Source organism: Amblyraja radiata, chromosome 28 (genome assembly GCF_010909765.2).
Source record: "Amblyraja radiata isolate CabotCenter1 chromosome 28, sAmbRad1.1.pri, whole genome shotgun sequence".
Lineage (NCBI taxonomy): Eukaryota > Metazoa > Chordata > Chondrichthyes > Rajiformes > Rajidae > Amblyraja > Amblyraja radiata.
The window spans coordinates 18,306,260-18,325,253 of record NC_045983.1 but is presented as its reverse complement, the minus strand read 5'-3'; the positions used below and the strand labels follow the sequence as shown (position 1 = coordinate 18,325,253).

Below are 18,994 nucleotides of genomic sequence, written 5' to 3'. Positions count from 1 at the left end.
AAGGCATAAAATGGAGAGATGTGGATCATGTATAGGGAGAGATTAGTTTAAATTGAGATCATAGTTGGCACAGACATTGTGGGCCAAAGGGCCTGCTCCAGGGCAGTACTGATCTGCGGCCAGTGTGTGCAGGCCTTCAACCTGAAATATTATCTCTGATCTCTTGGTCACCGATGCAATTTGACCTGCTGAGTATTTACCATTTTTTTCTGTTATTTTATGGTGGATACGTACCCAACCCTAAAGTAAAGCAACACTGCAAATAATTTTACAAACTAAATGGGAACGCCATGTACTTTTCCTGTGCAACTTAAACTATAAACATGCGGTACATTTTAAATCGACATAAATTGAACTATAGCAAAAAATCACCGCAAAATGGAAAGTTAACAAACAAAGTGTAATATAAAAGAAAACAGAATGATGGAAGATCTCAGAATGCACTAATGAGTCAAGCAGCTCCTGCAGAGGCAAAACATGGAATTTGACATTTAGGGTCGGGACTGCGTCAAGATTGAGAGGGAATAAAAAAAGTTTCCAGGAAATAACAGCACAAAGTGAGGTGGGACAGAGCCTGGTGGGTGAGAGGTGCAACCATTGGTTCATGGGAGGGGATGAGGTGGGGCGAGGGGCGAACAAGGTGAGAAGAAACCTAGAAGGACAGGTGAGTGTGTGTGGAAGGAGAACACTGGGGTGCTGGTGTGTGGTGTAGGTTTGGAAATTAGAACAATTATTTTTCATTCCATTGCATTGTAAACTACCAGGCAGAATATGAGTGGTGTTCCCCAAAGTTACAGCTTTTGGTGGCATGGCAAGCCAACATTTCCACTCCCACACTGAACTGTCTGCCCTTGGACTTCTCCATTGCTAAGGTCAGGCCAACATCCTCATTGGCCTCTATCCCATCTGCCCTCGCACTCCTATTTATTGGAAATCTTTCCGATCCCCTCTCAATCCTGATGCAGGATCTCAACCCAAAACATTGACCCACTGAGACCATCTGCCATTCTAATTTATGTTCTAGATTCCAGCATCTGCAGTGTCTTTTGTCTTTAAACAAGAAAGCATTGAGCACTATGCTTTATGCTGGTGTCCAATGAGGCTATTTGTTATTTTGGTTTTGGTTACGTAAATCATTTTGGTTACGCAAATAATTTGAATCCAACATGAAAGACAAAAAGTAGCATTTACAACAGGCAAATAAGCAGGTGGAACCTATTCTAGGTAACAAATACATTGTGATGGTGGGCAATAACATTCACAATTCCTTTGTGTACTTGCGTCCAATTTGTCAGGAAAGAACTTTATTCAGTTGGTCAATTTTAGGTAACCATTTGATATATTTGATTAGAATAGGTTCTTGAATTTTTATTATTATACATTTATTCAACATTTTAAATTAGGCATTAGAACTATAGAAATGAAAAGAAAAAGAGAAAAGCTAAAAAGACAAATGTGGGAAACTGAGCTCCACAGAGCTGTGTAATTAGATTATTTGGCATTATCATGAACTCTGCGCCAAACCCTTATAAGAATATAGGAATAAGAATCACCATGGACCAACATCTAGCATTCAGGCCATCTCTGTGAGCAAGAAGCAGCTTATATCAAAGGCTGAATCCTGAGACGCTAGGATAATCATTAATAATTTAAACATACCGCCTTCTTTGTTTGCTTCTGTCTTTGCGTTTGGTTTTAGGGCTTGTAGACCTACGGAGAAAATTAATGAATAAAAATCAGGGGAGTAAAATTATATAACCCAATATGTGTGTAAACTTCCTTAGGAGTACTTTAGATTTCAGACTTCCTTCAGAGCAGATTTCAACAGTATGTGTGGTTAAAATACCTCCCCCCCCCCCCAAGAGAATAATACTGCTACTCATTATAATAAAATGTGGCAAATTTTGATGAACAATATACTTTACCACAATTTCCTTGCAACACCTGCATGAAGTACTTCCAGGTCAAAGGGGAGTTGCTTCCATTCATGAGATGCAGCATTAAATTTCATGAATGGAACAATTCTATTAGACAACAATTTTAATTGGATTCATGACCACCCATTATGATGGACATTTACCATTTAAATTGCGACATAATTCACGCAATTAAGATATTCAAGAAGGTATAATCTTTATTTATTCTTGCTTGATATCTACGGTAAGTAGTTATTGGACTAAAGCCTGGGTGCAGAAAATGTTGGGGCAGGAACAATCGGGGTTTGCTGAAGACAGTGCCAACATGTTTTTGTATACAATAGTATAAAACTATTTCTGAACTTGTGAAACACATGACTTTAATTTACTGGGTATGTCACCTAATGTCGGAGTCCCCTAATACTTTGGAAATCAAATCAATTCCTACAGAAGAGGTCATAGAGGAAACGGACAATCGTTTAGGATAGCTGAATATAATTAAACCTAGTCACAACATGATTTTACAAAAGGTAAATTATGTTTGGCAAATCTACTTGAATTCTTTGAGGACATAACAGGGAGAGTTGATGGAGGGGAACATGTAGCTTTAGTGTAAATTCACAAAGGGCATTTGACAAGATGCCACATAAAGGCTTGTGCATAAATTAAAGACCCATAGAACCAGAGAATGTGTGTTAGAAAGGACTGTAAACTGGCTGTCTCATAGAAAACAGAGATAGGCACAAAATGCTGGAGTAACTCAGCGAGACTAGGCAGCATCTCTGGAGAGAAGGAATGAGTGACGTTTCAAGTCTTCTTCAGTCTGGCAGGTAGTGACTAGTGGGGTGCGGCAAGGCTCGGTGCTGGGACACCAGTTATTTTGCAAGATATAATAACGATTTAGTCGAGGGAATTAAATGTAACAGCTCCAAGTTTACGAATGACACAAAGCTGGGTGGCAGTGTGAGCTGCAAGGAGAATGCTATGAGGCTGCAGGGTGACTTGGATAGGATGAGTGAGTGGGCAGATGCATGGCAGATGAAAATAATGTGGATAAATGTGAGGTAAATGGGTATGCTTGTACATCAGTCACTGAATGCAAGCATGCAGGTACAGCAGGCAGTGAAGAAAGCTAATGGCATGTTGGCCTTTATTGCGAGAGGATTTGAGTTTAGGAGCAAGGAGGTCCTACTGCAGTTGGACAGGGCCCTGGTGAGACTGCACATGAAGCATTGTGTGCAATTTGGGTCTCCTAATTTGAGGAAGGACATTATTGCTATTGAGGGAGTGCAGCATATTTTCACCAAGTTAATTCCTGCAATGGCAGGACTGACATAGGATGAAATAATAGGTCGACTGGGCTTGTATTCACTAGAATTTAGAAGGATGAGAGGATATCTTATAGAAACATATAAAATTCTTAAAGGATTGGATAGGCTGGATGCAGGAAAAAAATTCCCAATGTAGGGGGAGTGCAGAACCAGGGGTCACAGTTTAAGAAGAAGGGGTAGGCCATTTAGGACTAAGATGAGGAAAAACTTTTAACCCAGAGAGTTGTGAATCTGTGGAATTTACTGCCACAGAAGACAGTGGAGGCCAATTCACTGGATGCTTTCAAGAGATATTTAGATTTAGCTCTCAGGGCTAATTGAATCAAGGGATATGGGGAAAAAGCAGCAACTGATTTTAGATGATCAGTCATGATCATATTGAATGGCAGTGCTACCTCAAAGGGCCGAATGGCCTACTCCTGCACCTATTTTTCTCTGTTTCTATGTTTCTATTTTGTGGCTATCTTTCATTTAAACTAGCATCTTCAGTTCTTTCCTACTCATAGAAAACAGAGTTCAAATAAATATGTACTTTTTCACCGGAAGGAGGTAACTAGTGGAAAACCTCAGGGAACAGTTCTTGGCCACAATTGTTCATGATTTATATTAATGATCTGAAGGGAGATGTTGTGAGCAAAATTTCCAAATGGTCCAAAAAATAGATGGAAGGCCATATTATGATACTGCAACAGGATACAAGTATATCGAGTGAATGGGCAACATACTGGCAGATGTAGTTTAATGTGTGGAAGCTGTATACATTGGTAAGAGGCAGGTTATTATCTAAATGGATAGAGACTGGAAATGATTGAAGTTCAGAGAGACATAGGTGTAATAGTAAGAGCTCAAAAACGAGTTAGGATCTCAATGGAGGGACTACAAATGAGAAGGCAAACAACATTTTGTCTCTCAAGGGATTGGAGTTTAAAAAAGGTAAGTTTTGTTGCCACTTTATAGGATGATGATGAGGCCTCCTCGACTACTGCATACAGTTTTAGTCCACTGAACTAAAACTGAAGACATATTAACTCTAGAGACATTACAAAGGATATTCACTGGCTGATTCCAGGAATGAGAGGTTGTCCTATCAATTTAGACTAAATATTTTTGGACATATTCCTTGGAGTTTAAATTCCTCTTTGGGAATAACACAACAGCCATAAATAACATTGTTCAAATTATTTGATAATCATGCATTGCATAGCATAGAGGTAATTATTTTTATTTGCCACTGTCCACAGCCAATAAAGGTTTTTCTCAAGCATACCATCCTGAAATGTTTCACCTTAGCAAGCTTGCAAAGGAGGTACCACAGGATATGGAACTCCATGTACTTGTCACACCCAATCAGTACCCCATTCCTGGCTTCTCCCCATATCCCCTGACTCCGCTATTTTTAAGAGCCCTATCTAGCTCTCTCTTGAAAGCATCCATTTATTTATTCCCTGATGGAAATTTCCCTTGTCTCAGGCTGAAAGGAATTCTCTCTATGTTTGTATTTTACATGTCTACAACAGCTTTTACACATTTTTAAGCTTCTTGTTAGATCTCAAGTTCAACTTTCTTATTCCTTATTAATACCTCAGCCCTCCATTGCCAAATTTAGATATTTCCTCAATGTTCAAGATTTTTCTTTTTTGGCAGCATTGTATGACTTTATCTTTGATCCAATATTACCTTTAAATGTTCCTGTCAGCCATGGTTGGACCAGTTTACCTATTTATTTTTAGTGGCTTACAAGAGATATATAATTTGTTGTAATCTATGAAATAATGAAATCATTAATTATTTAAATTGTCTGTTTACTGTTGTACATTTAATGTAGACTCCCAATTTACCACAATTTGCTTGTGCCTCATACCTTTGTAGTTTGCTTTGTTTAGATTTAATACTAATTTTGGACTAAATTAAATAAATTCCCATCTTTGTGCATAATTCTACCATATTTCCATCAGTCTTCCCTAAAATCCCCTTAACCACAAAGTTATTTAGTTAACTTCTCACTGCAAAATACTGGATCTAAATAACCTGTTCTCTAATTGGTTTATTGACATATTATCCATAAAACAATCTTGTACAAAGTCCTGGGACAAAGAAGATTTCTGCAGCATACGCGACTAGCCGATGCCCCTAATCCCAATAGCACTAGTTGTGTGATCATTGACAGTAGGCAGCTAATGAACCTTTACAATGGTATCCAATGATTTTCTATGCTTACCTATGCCTCCTCTTTTTTCTGGAACCTGAATCAGACCCGTATAAGATGAGAAGTGACTAAGTGTAGGGGTTTACTCGATGTAGCCTCGAACACAATGCTCTTTGATTGCTCCATAAAGAAAATACTTGCAAAATAAATTTACGATTCCATGTATCAAGGATACTTAAACAAGTGGTTTATTTCAAAGAGATTAAGACATTCTCTTAGTTTTTTTTTATCACCGGATCACAACATTAGGCAATTATTGTGGGTCACTTTTTCCATTTTAGAAGACAAAAATACAAAGACCATTTTCTTTAGTAAGAAAAATTAACACGAGCATTTGGAAAAACCAATGATGCACAATGTTCATTTGGAAATCAAAGAGCTACTGCACAATTTCTAAGTCCTACCTTTAATGTTCTGAGAAGAAAGGTTACTGACCTGAAATGATTACCATCTCATACCACAATTGCTGCCTGACCTGCTGAGTATTTCCAACATTTTAGATTTAATATATAATTTTGCATGTGACTTAAGAGTCAGAGAGCCATACAATGTGGAAACAAGCCCTTCAGCCCAATTGTCCACACCGGCCAACATGTCCCATCTACGTTACTCCTACCTGCCTGCGTTTGATCCATATCCCTTTAAACATGTCTTATCCACGTACCTATCTAAATGTTTCTTAAACATTGCGACTGTACCTATGTCAACTATCTCCCCCGCAGCTCCTTCCATACAACCACCACCCTTTGTATGAAAATGTTAGCCCTCAGGTTCCTATTACATCTTTCCCCCCTCACCTTAAACCTATGTGCTCTGGTTCTCAACTCCCCTACTCTGGGCATGAGACTCTGTGCGTCTACCTGATCTATTCCTTTAGATGGATGATTTTGTACAACTCTATAAGATCACCCCTCACACTTCTGCACTCCAAGGAATAGAATCCTAGCCGGCTCAACCTCTTCCTACAGCTTAGGCACTCGAGTCATGGCAACATCCTCGTAAATCTTCTCTGCACCCTTTCAAGCTTGATAAAATCTTTCCTATAACAGTGTCCAAAACTGAACACAATAATCTAAATGCGGCCTCATCGACGTCTATACAACTGCGACATGACCTCCCAACTTCTATACTCAATACTCTGAGTGATGAAGGCCAATGTGTCAAAAGCCATCTACCTGTGATGCCACTTTCAACACACTATGTACCTGTACTCCTAGATCCCTCTGCTCAACAACACCCCCCAGAGCCCCACCATTCATTGTGCAGGTGCTGCCCATGTTAGTGCTCCCAAATTACACCATTTCACATTTCTCTGGATTAAATTCCATTAACCATTCTTCAGCCCATCTGCTCAGCATGAGTTAACTTCCACATCACATATGAACAAGTTATTCCCTATACAACACTCCTACTTTGTTGTGTGCCTGAGGACTAAATTTTAATAAATCTGTGGTGAACTGAGAAGCCACAAAGGTCAAATCCCGTTACTTACCTGGTATATTTTGGACATCCCACTATCGTAGTACTGTATTCAACCAAATAAACTCTTCCAGCAGCTAATCTCCTTGATCACCAACTTTCTGATCTCCAAACTGACACTGGCACTAACCACAGATCTCCTATTAGACCCTTATTGATCTTCAATCCCTACTGGACTCGAGATGTGACCAGACATCTTACTGCGGCCTTCTTCCCCTGGGAAGCTGAAATGCAACCTTGGGAACCATTTAAATTTGTAGTTGCAGACCACAACTTAAAATTAATATTGGCATGCCTTGCAACAGGGAGCCAAAATAAACAAAAACAACTGTCCATGGAACTCGATGGTACAAGAATTATCCGGATCCCTCACTTTTCCTCGTGTGCAAGGCTTTAAAAAAGATTGCCTGGAAACAGATTCAAAATTGCAGTGTCATCTATTATTGATGTTATATAGGTTGCTTTAACTATATCATTCAGATAATGTGCTGTGGCCAAGGAAGTGAGAAAGACATTACGATTTTCTCCAGGGATTGGGCAGCCGATTGATTCTGCATTAGATGTGCTATATATCCGGAGGGGTCTGGTATGACTACAGAAGAACAGAAGCAACTCCACCTGTCTCTCTTGTGTTTCTTCCCACTCTTCTTTTTTCTTTCTTTCCGTGATGATGAAGAACTTTCGCAGCTATGAAGAAAAACAAAACATTTTAAATATAACAATTGTCTCTTTCTGAAAATACTTGCATCTAGTACAAGAAGAACCAACCAGGAAACAATACAAATCAGAAAATAGCTTGCTGGCCTTGCAATTTTATTTACAGCAGAGGAAGACAAATCAGCAATTCTCAAGCTAGACTTCTCTACCCCTGGTGTATTTTTTTGTGGCTTTTTATGTAAGCAAGTTTAATGTGCTGTGTTTCACAAAATTGTCCGAGCCACATTACATTATAGTCATAGCTTCCCAATAAATGAATGAGTGGGAAGATGGAAATAGAATTTGCAGAAGAGCAAAACAAAATTAAAGTTGTTCAGGGCGTCAGGAAGTTCCTCTTCATGCAAATGCTAATGGTATCTGGAATGCTGTCTTCAAAAAGCACTGATGAAACAGGGAGTACAAAAGTGTGCTTGATAGCTTGTATATAGAAGTGTATTAATGGATTTGGAACTAGAGAAGTAGACAGAGTTACGATGTACATCAGTTTGGAGATACTAAATGGAAGAACAGACTCGCAGAATATAAACAGACAATCATGGAACAGGTTAGGGAGAAAACATTAAGGTTTACAGGTTGACTACATGCATGATAATTGGAAATGCTGAGAAAGCAGTGAAACAGATGAGCAAGAGTGATTGGTAAAGAGAGAAAGCCAAGTTTCAGTCTGTAAACCACTCAAAGCACAAGAAACCATCATGCTATTAAAACAGAAAATGTGCTGTGTCATATTGTAAATTGTGGGACAAATATCCCCATAGATAAGCAGCAAGCAGCATCAATAAAGCTCATGGGAATATCAATTGCTTGGTATTTATAGAGGAGAGCGTTTCAGGACTGCACTGCAAACAATTTTTAAGAAGGTTTTGTCTGTAATAAATCTAGTGAGGACATTGGTTGTACTGAAACTTTGCAGTGAAAGCAGAACAGGATTGAATCTAAACAAAAAGCTGCACTGTTTGCCATGTTTTTACATTTGAACTGCGAAAAGAACCCCATATTAACATTATTAGTGGGGTAAGCCATTTATGATTACTTCCTACATTGATATAATGGAAATAAATGAAAGGGCATCACGTAACAGATCTTAAAAAGGTAAGAATTATCTGTCATAATTTCAGACTACAATGATCTTCCAAAACCATACTGAGTCAATGGTACAAAGGCATTCTACAACCTTTAGTTTTAGTTTGGTTTTGAGATACAGCGTGGAAACAGGCCGTTTGGCCCACTGAGTCCACACCAACCAATGATCACCTGTTTACTGGTTCTATCATAGAAACTAGGGACAATTTACAGAAGCCAATTAACTTACAAACCTGCATGTCTTTGAAATGTGGGAGGAAACCGTAGCAGCTGAAAAAAGCCCATGCATACTCCGTATAAACAGCAAGATTGAACCCAGGTCTCTGCCGCTGTAAGGCATCAAGATTTTTTTTTCACCCTTGTTGTAGAAATCTAGAATCACTTTTAATAAAATGCTGTGAATACTTGGTCAATTGGAGCTATCAAGTCAGATATATAGATTCTTGTTCAGTAAGCAATCAAGAAATAGGGACTCAAGGTGTAGGTCATGTACAATCCATTTTTCTGTTTTAAAGTCTTTTATTTTCATAAATTGAATATCTATAAATACTTTTTACAGATATCTATGTAGTTTTATACAATATATTAATGTCCAGTCACAGTAACCAAACACAAAAATCTGCAATATACGGGGTTGAAAAAGGAACAGGTTTTTATGTGGTCAAAACTAGTGTTGAAAGGATTAAACCTGCACTACAAGGGAGGTTCCACACTTAGCCGTACTCTCTGATGAAAGGTGGCTTTCATAAATAAAACGTTTGAATGAAATGTTCTCCCCTTGTAAATCTTTTTTCAAGATTTAATTTATGGGATTTTTTTATACATTTAAAAAACTATCAAATATAAGAAACTAAAAACACCAGGAACTGCAGATGCTGTTTTATTTATTAAAAAAGGGGCACAAAGTGCTGGAGTAACTCAGCAGGTTAAGCAGCATCTCTGGAGAACTTGGATAGGTGAAGTTTTGGGTCCGGATGCTTCTCCAGTCTCTGAATCTGCAGAAGGGACCCGGCCTGAAACTTCCATGCTCTCCAAAGATGCTGCCCGACCCACTGAGTTGCTCCAGCACTTTGTGTCCTTTCTTTATATAAGAACCGAGAATATTTTTTTGCCTGCTATTATTGCCTGCCACTAACCACCTGCTGTTTACTTTTCACTTCTTCAAAGTCTGAAATGCAAAATCCACTGTTAGGTGTCACATAAGAAAGGATTTTGAAATAAAACAGTTAATAATTTTGAACCCTGTGCAGTTTCATCTGGAAAACTAGGTGAGACGATGTTACCTTTTGGAACCTTACTGAAGCTTAATACAAACCTCCACCTGTCAAACATTGCATTCCATTTCAGCAAGATTTTTTGGAAATATGCACCAAAAAATCAACAAGCATCAAGAAAAAAGACAGATGGTTTCCTCTTGATGAATGCTTTGTACATGGATTTAATCATTCCAAGAAGGAATAGCACTTAAAAGATGCTATGATGCCTCAGTAGGTCTACTCTGGGCTCAGAACCTGAAATGACACCTCATTTTTGAAATACACAAAAAAAAAACAACTTTGTTTAATTTAAGAACACAATCTACTTGTATGGTAGGTATCGACAGTTCATTATGACTAATCATGAAGCTTCCTATCCTTTTCATGGCATCCTTATTGTGCAACACAAAAAGACATTTACCGGATTTTGTAGTGCCCCGATTTCTTCTTCTTCTTCTTCTTGGGTGGTGGTGAGGGAGAACTGCTTGATTTCCTTTTCTTACTTCAGTGGCATTATTCGCATGAGAAAAATTATTCAGATATAAACACAAATAAGTTACTTAATGTGGGATAAGAAATCTTTACATAGGATATACAATATATAATCAGACCATATTCTCCCTGCAGATAAGATACACCTTCTCTTTAACTACTCCATCATCACATTAATTCTCGAGCATGGAAGACATGGCACAGATGTAAACTCTCAATTAATTCATCAAGACAATATAGCTTTGTCAAAGTGATGCACACAGATGTCTAGACAGTGTTAGGTATTGTGTCAGAGCAAAAACACACATATATTGACATACACAAGATTGGTTCCCTTCTTTTTTCATGATTGGGATCTAAACCCCAGACAACAAAAGGTTTGTTACTGAGTAGAGACCAACTGATTCCCCACAGCAGAGGAAGGCGAATCTGCTTCAGACACATCCTATCCCTATGTCCCCTTTAAAATTATTCTCGTGTGTGCAAATTAACAGAGACAAGTGCCACGGCATGTAACGGATTCAAGCCTCATTATTGTGCTGCATATTATACTGACCTGCGCCTTCCCAAATATTGTGCTGTGAACACTAGCATCACAGAAACCAAGAGGGAAAGAGATGGTTTCACTTAACCTTTTGAATTCATTGTTGCCCAGCAAGAGATTTATGCTCCTGTTATTTGTTCATGAAGGAAATAAAAATCTGCCCTATGTTCGGAGCTTTTAATGTTTACCAGTGACCTCACCTCGAGACCCAATCTTCATGAGGGACTGTGCTTGATGAAGTGAGCAGAAATTTAAAAGCTGATATCAGTAAAAGTATTACACATCAGTAAAACTATCAGTGACTATAAACATTACACTGGGTGGGACATTGCAACCTTCACGTGGTCCGCCCTGCTTCGACGAATGCAATCAACCTGGCGTGCACAATCAAGTAAGATCAAATAGAACAAGTTGTCCTACAACTTTAGGCTGTGCACGCCATACGCAAGAAGAAGAACATTACACAAACTTCTTTGTTTCTGCATTGTGTAATTTTTCCATATTAGTCCTCCTTCTTTAGGAAATGCAGGTTCCCATCTCTCATCATAGATGTCTCCTCGGTACCACGCAGCCCCGCCCTTGCTCCCCCTCTCCCGAGTCACAACAGAGACAAACTCTCCCTAGTCCTTGCCTTTCACCCCATCAGCCGTTGCATACAACACATAATCCATCAACATTTTCGCCACCTCCAACAGGATCCCAACACTAGTCAAATCTTCCCATCTCCACCCCTTTCCGCCTTCCGCAGAGACCGTTCACTCCACAATTCCCGGGTTAACTCATCCTTTCCCAAACCACCCCCTCCCCAGGTACCTTCCCCTGCAACCGCAGAAGATGCAACACCTGTCCCTATGCCTCCTCCCTCCACTCTGTCCAGGGACCCCAGCAGTCCTTTCACGTTAGGCAGCGGTTCACTTGAACCTCCTCCAACCTCATCTACTGTATCCGTTGTTCAAGATGTGGACTCTTATACATTGGCGAGACCAAAGGTAGACTGGGCAATCGTTTCGCTGAAAACCTTCGCTCAGTCCGCCTGAACCTACCTGATCTCCCGGTTGCTAAACACTTTAATTCTCCTTCCCATTCCCACATAGACCTTTCTGTCCTTGGTCTCCTCCATTGTCTAATTGAGGCTAAACGCAAATTCGAGGAACAGCATTTCATATTTTGCTTGGTAAACTTCCAACCCAGTGGTATGTATATTGATTTCTCTAACGTCAGGTAGCCCCGGCATTCCCTCTCTCTATCCCTCCCCACCCAAGTCGCACTAGCTTCTCGTTTTCATCCAACAAGCAGCTAACAATGGCCTGTTTCCTTTATCATCATTACCTTTTTGCTTATCTTTCATTCATTGTTCTTTATCTCTCTACATCCCTTATCTCACTTGTCCCTTACCAGTCTGAAGAAGGGTCTTGACCCAAAACGTCACCCATTCCTTCTCTCCAGTGTTACTGCCTGTCCTGCTGAGTTACTCCAGTTGTTTGTGTCTAACTGCAGATGCTGGTATACACATATTAAATAAGAAAATGCAACAAAGAAAGGAGAGTATTGTGGGAAAAGGATTAAGACTCATGGAAGCTGGTTAATTTAGTAAGAAACAGACAAGTCTGCAATAATTATAAATCAATGCTGAGCAGTGACTATTGAGCATTGCTGCCTTGTTTTTTACTCCCTGGAAGCCCACTGTTAATGTTTCAATAGCTATTGCATGTGATTAAATAAATTAGATAGCTTTGGTACTATAAAATCTGCACACATTCCATTCGAAGAAGGTTCCAAAGTACAACTGTACCATTTCTTACACCTCACAACACTTAAAAAGTTTCTCACACAATCGAAGCATAAAATTAAAATCCCATGATAATTGCAAGGCGGTGATGATTCACACTAAGTGAATGACTCACAATGCCCTTCATCACCATGGAATTTATATTTATAGGCACTGAAGCTCAGTGAGACAGCAAGAATGTCTGTTATGCTGTTGTAAAAAATTGACTCTAACTGCATGTTATAATTTTACCAGTGAGTGTCCTTTAAATTTCCAGTTCGTTTTCTATCTTGAGTTATAGCCAGGGCTTGAAAAATTAAGGTTTGATTTCCATTAACTAACTGAGAATACACACATACATAGCACAAGATCACTTTTCATATCTATCCACTGCATTTGTCATTAAAGCCATGTACTGTAAAATAGACAAATTCTCTGATTTTTCCATCCCTCTCCCACAGATGTAAATTCATCCATTATCAATGCCTAATCTGCTACTCTGTCCCTAACTATAAAACGCACAGTACTTCTGCACTACAGTTATCATTAAGAAAACATACATTTCACATTGATGGATTAGATTGGATAAAAGACAGTTATATTTTTTTACGAAGGCTTTTGAGGGATATTGACCAAATGCAGGCAAATGGGACAAGCCCAGGGGACAAGTAAAGGCCAAATGGCTTGTTTCCATATCATATAGCTCGAGGACCCTATGTCAGTATTTATTCATATTTTAAAGGAACTTGGAACAGATCACCCATTATTGAACTAAGTGGCAGAATGGACTCAATGTACTGTAGTTGGTGGACACCTGAAATATTGCATATTAAATGGCTACATTTATGCAGACATCAGGACCTCTAGAGATATCAATTTCAAATTGCCAACGAGTTGTCTTTGGAGATAACAAGCAAGGTCACGGGAAGCAAGCGGATGGGATTCTCATAGCTATCTGATGGGAAAACTCATGACCTTGGCTTATAATCAGCACTCATCGCTGGTCATTTTTAATTCTTTAATCCATCACGTAGAGTACAAGACAGCAATAACTATTTCTCTGAGCATTCGCTGATTTTGTGGGTGCGTCATCATACCGTGAAGCAGCTCGGATAGCAATCTTTGGTCAGTCCAGTAAGAAAAATGTTTGGGTTTTCACCTGCAACTTACATATTATTATGTGTATTAGTGCAGAAGTTGGAAGGAGGCGGCTGTGGGATGTCCATATTGGAAGTCATTGGACATTCTGTGCTCATCAGGATGTTACTACTGCAGTAAGGGCAACGTGCCATAGGTATACCAGCAAAGAATGCGTGATGATCTATAAAGCATTCTAGCCACACAGCATTGTGCTTCATTAGACAGTGGAAGAGCATGAGGAGTATGAGGAAGATCCTTGCATTGTCATTTTGGTGCATTGAAAGAATAGCCACCAACAAAGAACATCAAATGTCTTCATCTTACAAGTGCTCATAGGTCTTCATTTAGGGCTTGCACATTATGCATGCAGCTTTGTATTGAAAGTATCATCACCTCCTCAATCACAGTCTGGTACGGAAACACTGACAGTCACTCACTACACAGATTACAGCGCATTGTCTCCAAGGCCTCCAGGATCATCAACTCCCCCCTCCCCTCAATCCATTCCATTTACCTCCAACGTACCTCAAAACGGGCAATAAAGATCATCTCGGACCCCTCCCATCCAGCAAAGCACCTTTTCCAGTCTCTCCCTTCAGGGAGGCGCCTCAGGTCACTTGCTACAAAATCCACCCGCTTTAAAAACAGTTTCTTCCCCTCAGCAATAAGAACACTCAATTCCCTCCAATAACAGACAATACTAAGGACTTTTGATGTATACAGTGTCATGTCTATGGTCTTTGTTTGTTCTTTTGCACTATGTATTGTTGGTGAGATTTGTGATTTGTGATGTGGTATGGATGCACTTTATTACTGTGATCTGTGTTGTTATTAGTGTTAATGTGACTAAAGCAGTGTACCATCATGTACCAAACCCAAATACCACCAACCCTGGTCGTGTGGCAAATAAAGATTCTATCTATCTATCTATCTATGTCATTCAAATGTCATATGCAAGGAGAGAAGACATCTTCTACTATGCCTGTTGGTAGCACAGCCAGAGGATTGTATGTGCATTGCAGTCTTTCTCAAAGTTAATGCATGTACAGACTACACGCATGCAGTATTACACCTAGCAGAGACCATTTTGCAACCTCTTAGCAAGAACATGTGGCAGAGGAGACAAAGATTGCAAAGAATGTTGCAGAAATTACAGCATTCCAGACAGAAATAAGCACCACTCTTTTTGCATTGCCTGCATCATGCACCTTTCTTTTCTTACCGTGCCTGTGTCTCTGGCTTCTTTATCCTGGACAACAACTTTGATGTTGGGCAATGTGGTTGCTGACAACATTTCTTGTTGATTGTCAACAGGTAACCCTTCTAGTTAATGAACAGTCCTTAATGATCTGCAGTAAGCCAGAATCATGTTGTCAATTATACGCAGTCTTTGTGGAAAACTGGCAAAAGTCACATACTCTATCTCATCCTGACGAGCTGCATTGCAGCAAAATTGACAAAACTGGTCACTCTGGAAAACAAAGTACTGGTCACCTTACTTCTGCATTAATACCTGATAGGGGGTTTAGGCAGCAGCCTGGAAGGACCCGAGGCAAAGAGGTCTTCAATGTGACCATGTGCTTACCTTGATCTCACTCATAAATTTTAAGATGTCTGGGAAACCCTTGCACACACACTATATTAAAGTAGAAATCCCCTCTTAATAGTACTCATAATGCCATTAACAAAGCAACTTCATGCTCGGATGCAAACCGATGTGCCAGGATTAAATGGGAAGTCAGTTATTAACGGGCGATTTTGCATCACTCTGGTAATTCAGTCTCTTTCTGGGCACTTGTTTTTGCACCCATGATGAAATTTCCATGTTAGTTGCATGAGGGTTGAATCATTTCCCCTTGAAATGAGACACATTTGTCCCAAGATTAGTCTTCATTGGGTACTCCTGGGACAATTAGTCAATAATAAACTTGAATTTGAACTCCTTCATGCCAAGTTTTATACTCTGATATTTCAGACACACCACTCTAAAGATGCATTGCTTTCAACCCTTACCACAACCGCTTCCAGCCACCCCTTCAGGTTTTATGCCCAAGCACCTCCCATAACCTTATTTCTTGATGCTAAGATGCATGATGGAAGTCTCATTCTCTACATACCCCCCAACTTGATCCATCTGATAGACCCTCCTTCAATCCCAATCCCTCTCTTGATGAAGATAGATACAAAATGCTGGAGTAACTCAGCGGGACAGGCAGCATCTCTGGAGAGAAGGAATGGGTGACATTTCGGGTCAAGCACCCTTCTTCAGACCCGAAACTTCACCCATTTCTTCTTCCAACTCAAATATTTAGGTTGACCAGGTCCTGATTTTTCTGGCTACATTTCCTCGTAAACCATCACTACCACCTACTTTATTTACTCCCTTAGCTGATTCTGGGCTGAAGTCCTCCACCAACAGCATCAGCCCCATCTCAGGCACCAACCAAGTACGAATTTCATTGTTCTGGTTTGGGATATATGACAATCAAACACTCTTGATCCTGTATTTTGGTTTTGGCCAGAAGTGGCACATTTTCCACAATAAAGTGTCCACTGCACTTTCAATATCATATTTTTTATGCCCTAGGATGTCTAGGCAAAATTACTTTTATATTTTTACCCTCTAACGTTAGATATCTTCTTCAGTGTAATTAAGTAGTACATAAATCTCCCTCTCTCGCTCTCTCTCTCCATCTTTTCCCCACTCCCCTCTGCCACTGATGAACAGATAGATTTCACTTCGCACCAGTGGTCCCCACTCCCTCGACCTATTAATTAGATTATGGACAAAAATATCCTGGCATCCAACGGAACGCCATCTGGGAGCTTGTCATAAATTCAGAGCCAAATATCTCATGGCGGATTCAAGTCTTTTCATCTGTCAATGTGTGTTCCAAGGTTCTGTTCCTCTAGTTCCTGCCAGGATTTAACACGTAGCTCTCATTCAGTTCTGCCAAATTCAAATTAAAAATGCCTTTCCCAAATTTCCATGAATAGATAATGGGATGCCAATTTTAAAATATCACTGTATGCTCACTCCATATTTAAAAAAAAAACCCCACAGCTATAATCAATGGTAGATAAAAATGTTGGAGAAACTCAGCGGGTGAGTTTCTCCAGCATTTTTGTCAACCTTCGATTTTTCCAGCATCTGCAGTTCTTTCTTAAACAACAGCTATAATTAATAATCAATTTTTAAAGAAATGCACCCAATTAATCTATTTTTTAAATGATAGTAATAGCATAAGTAATTCCTACAAATTGTTTATGTTTTACAGTATACATTTATTAGTATATAGGATGCATCAAATAATAGGTATTTTATATTAGAATGTTCTATCCTGTGTCTTTAAAATGTAATCACAATTAAAACAGCCAAATTCAGCACGCAGAAGTTTTTATACCCTGATTGAGTTAAACAACAAACACAATTAAAGTTCATTTACTGGTGCTGTTGCATTAAATTCACATGCATTTGTGAGAAGATAACTATATTGACATCTTCAGCAAACATTACTACATTGAATCTTACACTGATAAAAAAAAATGTCATCCTTGTGGTGTGGCAGGTATCTGGCCATTTCCACACTGTTTTCAAACATCTATTGGTATTTTCATAAGTTAAGTTATAGGAGCAGAATTGGGCCATTCGGCCCAACAAGTCTACTCTGCCATTAATCATGGCTGATCTAGCCCTCCCGCAACCCCATTTTCCTGCCTTCTCCCCATTATCACTGACACCCATACTAATCAAGTGTCTATCAATTTCCACCTTAAAAATGTCCTTTGACTTTGCCTCCTCAACCTTCTGTAGCAATGAATTCTGCATGTTCACTATCCCCTGATTAAAAGAAATCCTCCTCATCTCCTTTCTAAAGGTACATCCTTTTATTCTAAGGCCTCTGGTTTCCACTAGCGGAAACATCCTCTCCACATACACTCTATCCAGGCCTTTCACTATTCAGTAAAGTATCAATGAAGTCTCCCCTCATCCTTCTAAACCCTAGCGAGTACAGGCCCAGTGCCGTCAAACGCTAATTGTATGTTAACCCAACCACCCCAATATCATTCTTGTAATCCTCCTTTGGACCCTCTCCAACGCCAGCACATCCTTACTCTGATATGGAGCCCAAAGCTGCTCACAATACTCTAAATGTGATCTGACCGCCTTATAATGTTCTTTTAAAAAAGGACCTTTTTTAAAGAGGTTATCCTTAAAGGATGCACTGTGGCATTGAGCATTAGGTTGAATTTGACCTATTATGTAATTCTGAGTTTAGTTGTTAGTTTAGTTTATTGTCACATGTACCAGGGTACAGCGAAAAGCTTTTTGTTGAATGCTATCCAGTGAGTGAAACGACTATACATAATCACATTTGAACCATCCACAGTGTGCTGATACAGTGTAGAATAACGTTTATTGCAATATAAAGTCCCAACAGGTCCGATTAATGATAGTCCAAGGGTCTCCAATGAGATAGATAATGGCTTGGGCCCTCTCTAGTTGGTGATAGGTGGTTCACTTGCCTGATAACAGCTTGGAAGAAATTGTCCGTGAATCTGGATGTATGCATTTTCACACTTCTGTACCTCTTCCTTTACTGGCAGAGGGGAAAAGAGGGAGTGTTTGGGATGAGATCATTAATTATGTTGTTGACCTTTCCGAGGCAGAGTGGTGTAGATGGATTCAATGGAAGGGAGGTTCGATTGTGTGATGGTCTGGGTTGCATCCACAATTCTCTGCAATTTCTTGCGGTCTTGATTGGAGCTGTTCCCAAACTATGCTGTGATGCATTCCGATAAAATGCTTTCTACAGTGTATCTGTTGTTTAGGGACATGCCAAACTTTCTAAGCCTTCTAGAGAAGTAGAGGCGTTGGTATACTTTATTGCAATGGTTAGTCCAGGATAAATTGCTGGTGATATTTACTATGAACTTGAAGCTTTCAACCATCTCCACTTTGGTGGCGTCAATGTATACCAGGGTATGTGTATTGCTTCGCTTCTTGAAGAAGATCACTATCTCCTTTGTCTTGCAGACATTGAGAGAAAGGTTGTTGTCT

General features: G+C 39.5%; 1 protein-coding gene across 8 annotated transcripts in view; it reads right to left on the bottom strand.

Annotated features, from left to right (window-relative positions):
• srrm3 (serine/arginine repetitive matrix 3) overlaps positions 1-18,994 on the bottom strand; it is a 156,273-nt gene that overhangs the window by 40,443 nt on the left and 96,836 nt on the right. For all 8 annotated transcript variants that reach the window (XR_004416087.1, XM_033045959.1, XM_033045961.1 and 5 more), the window contains 3 exons: positions 10,410-10,490; positions 7,551-7,619; positions 1,660-1,710 (listed from right to left, as the gene is read on the bottom strand). Coding sequence is in view for 7 of the 8 variants with exons in the window: in XM_033045959.1 (XP_032901850.1) it covers positions 1,660-1,710; positions 7,551-7,619; positions 10,410-10,490 (201 nt within the window). In the remaining variant the exon portion in view is untranslated. The remainder of the gene's footprint in view (positions 1-1,659; positions 1,711-7,550; positions 7,620-10,409; positions 10,491-18,994) is intronic.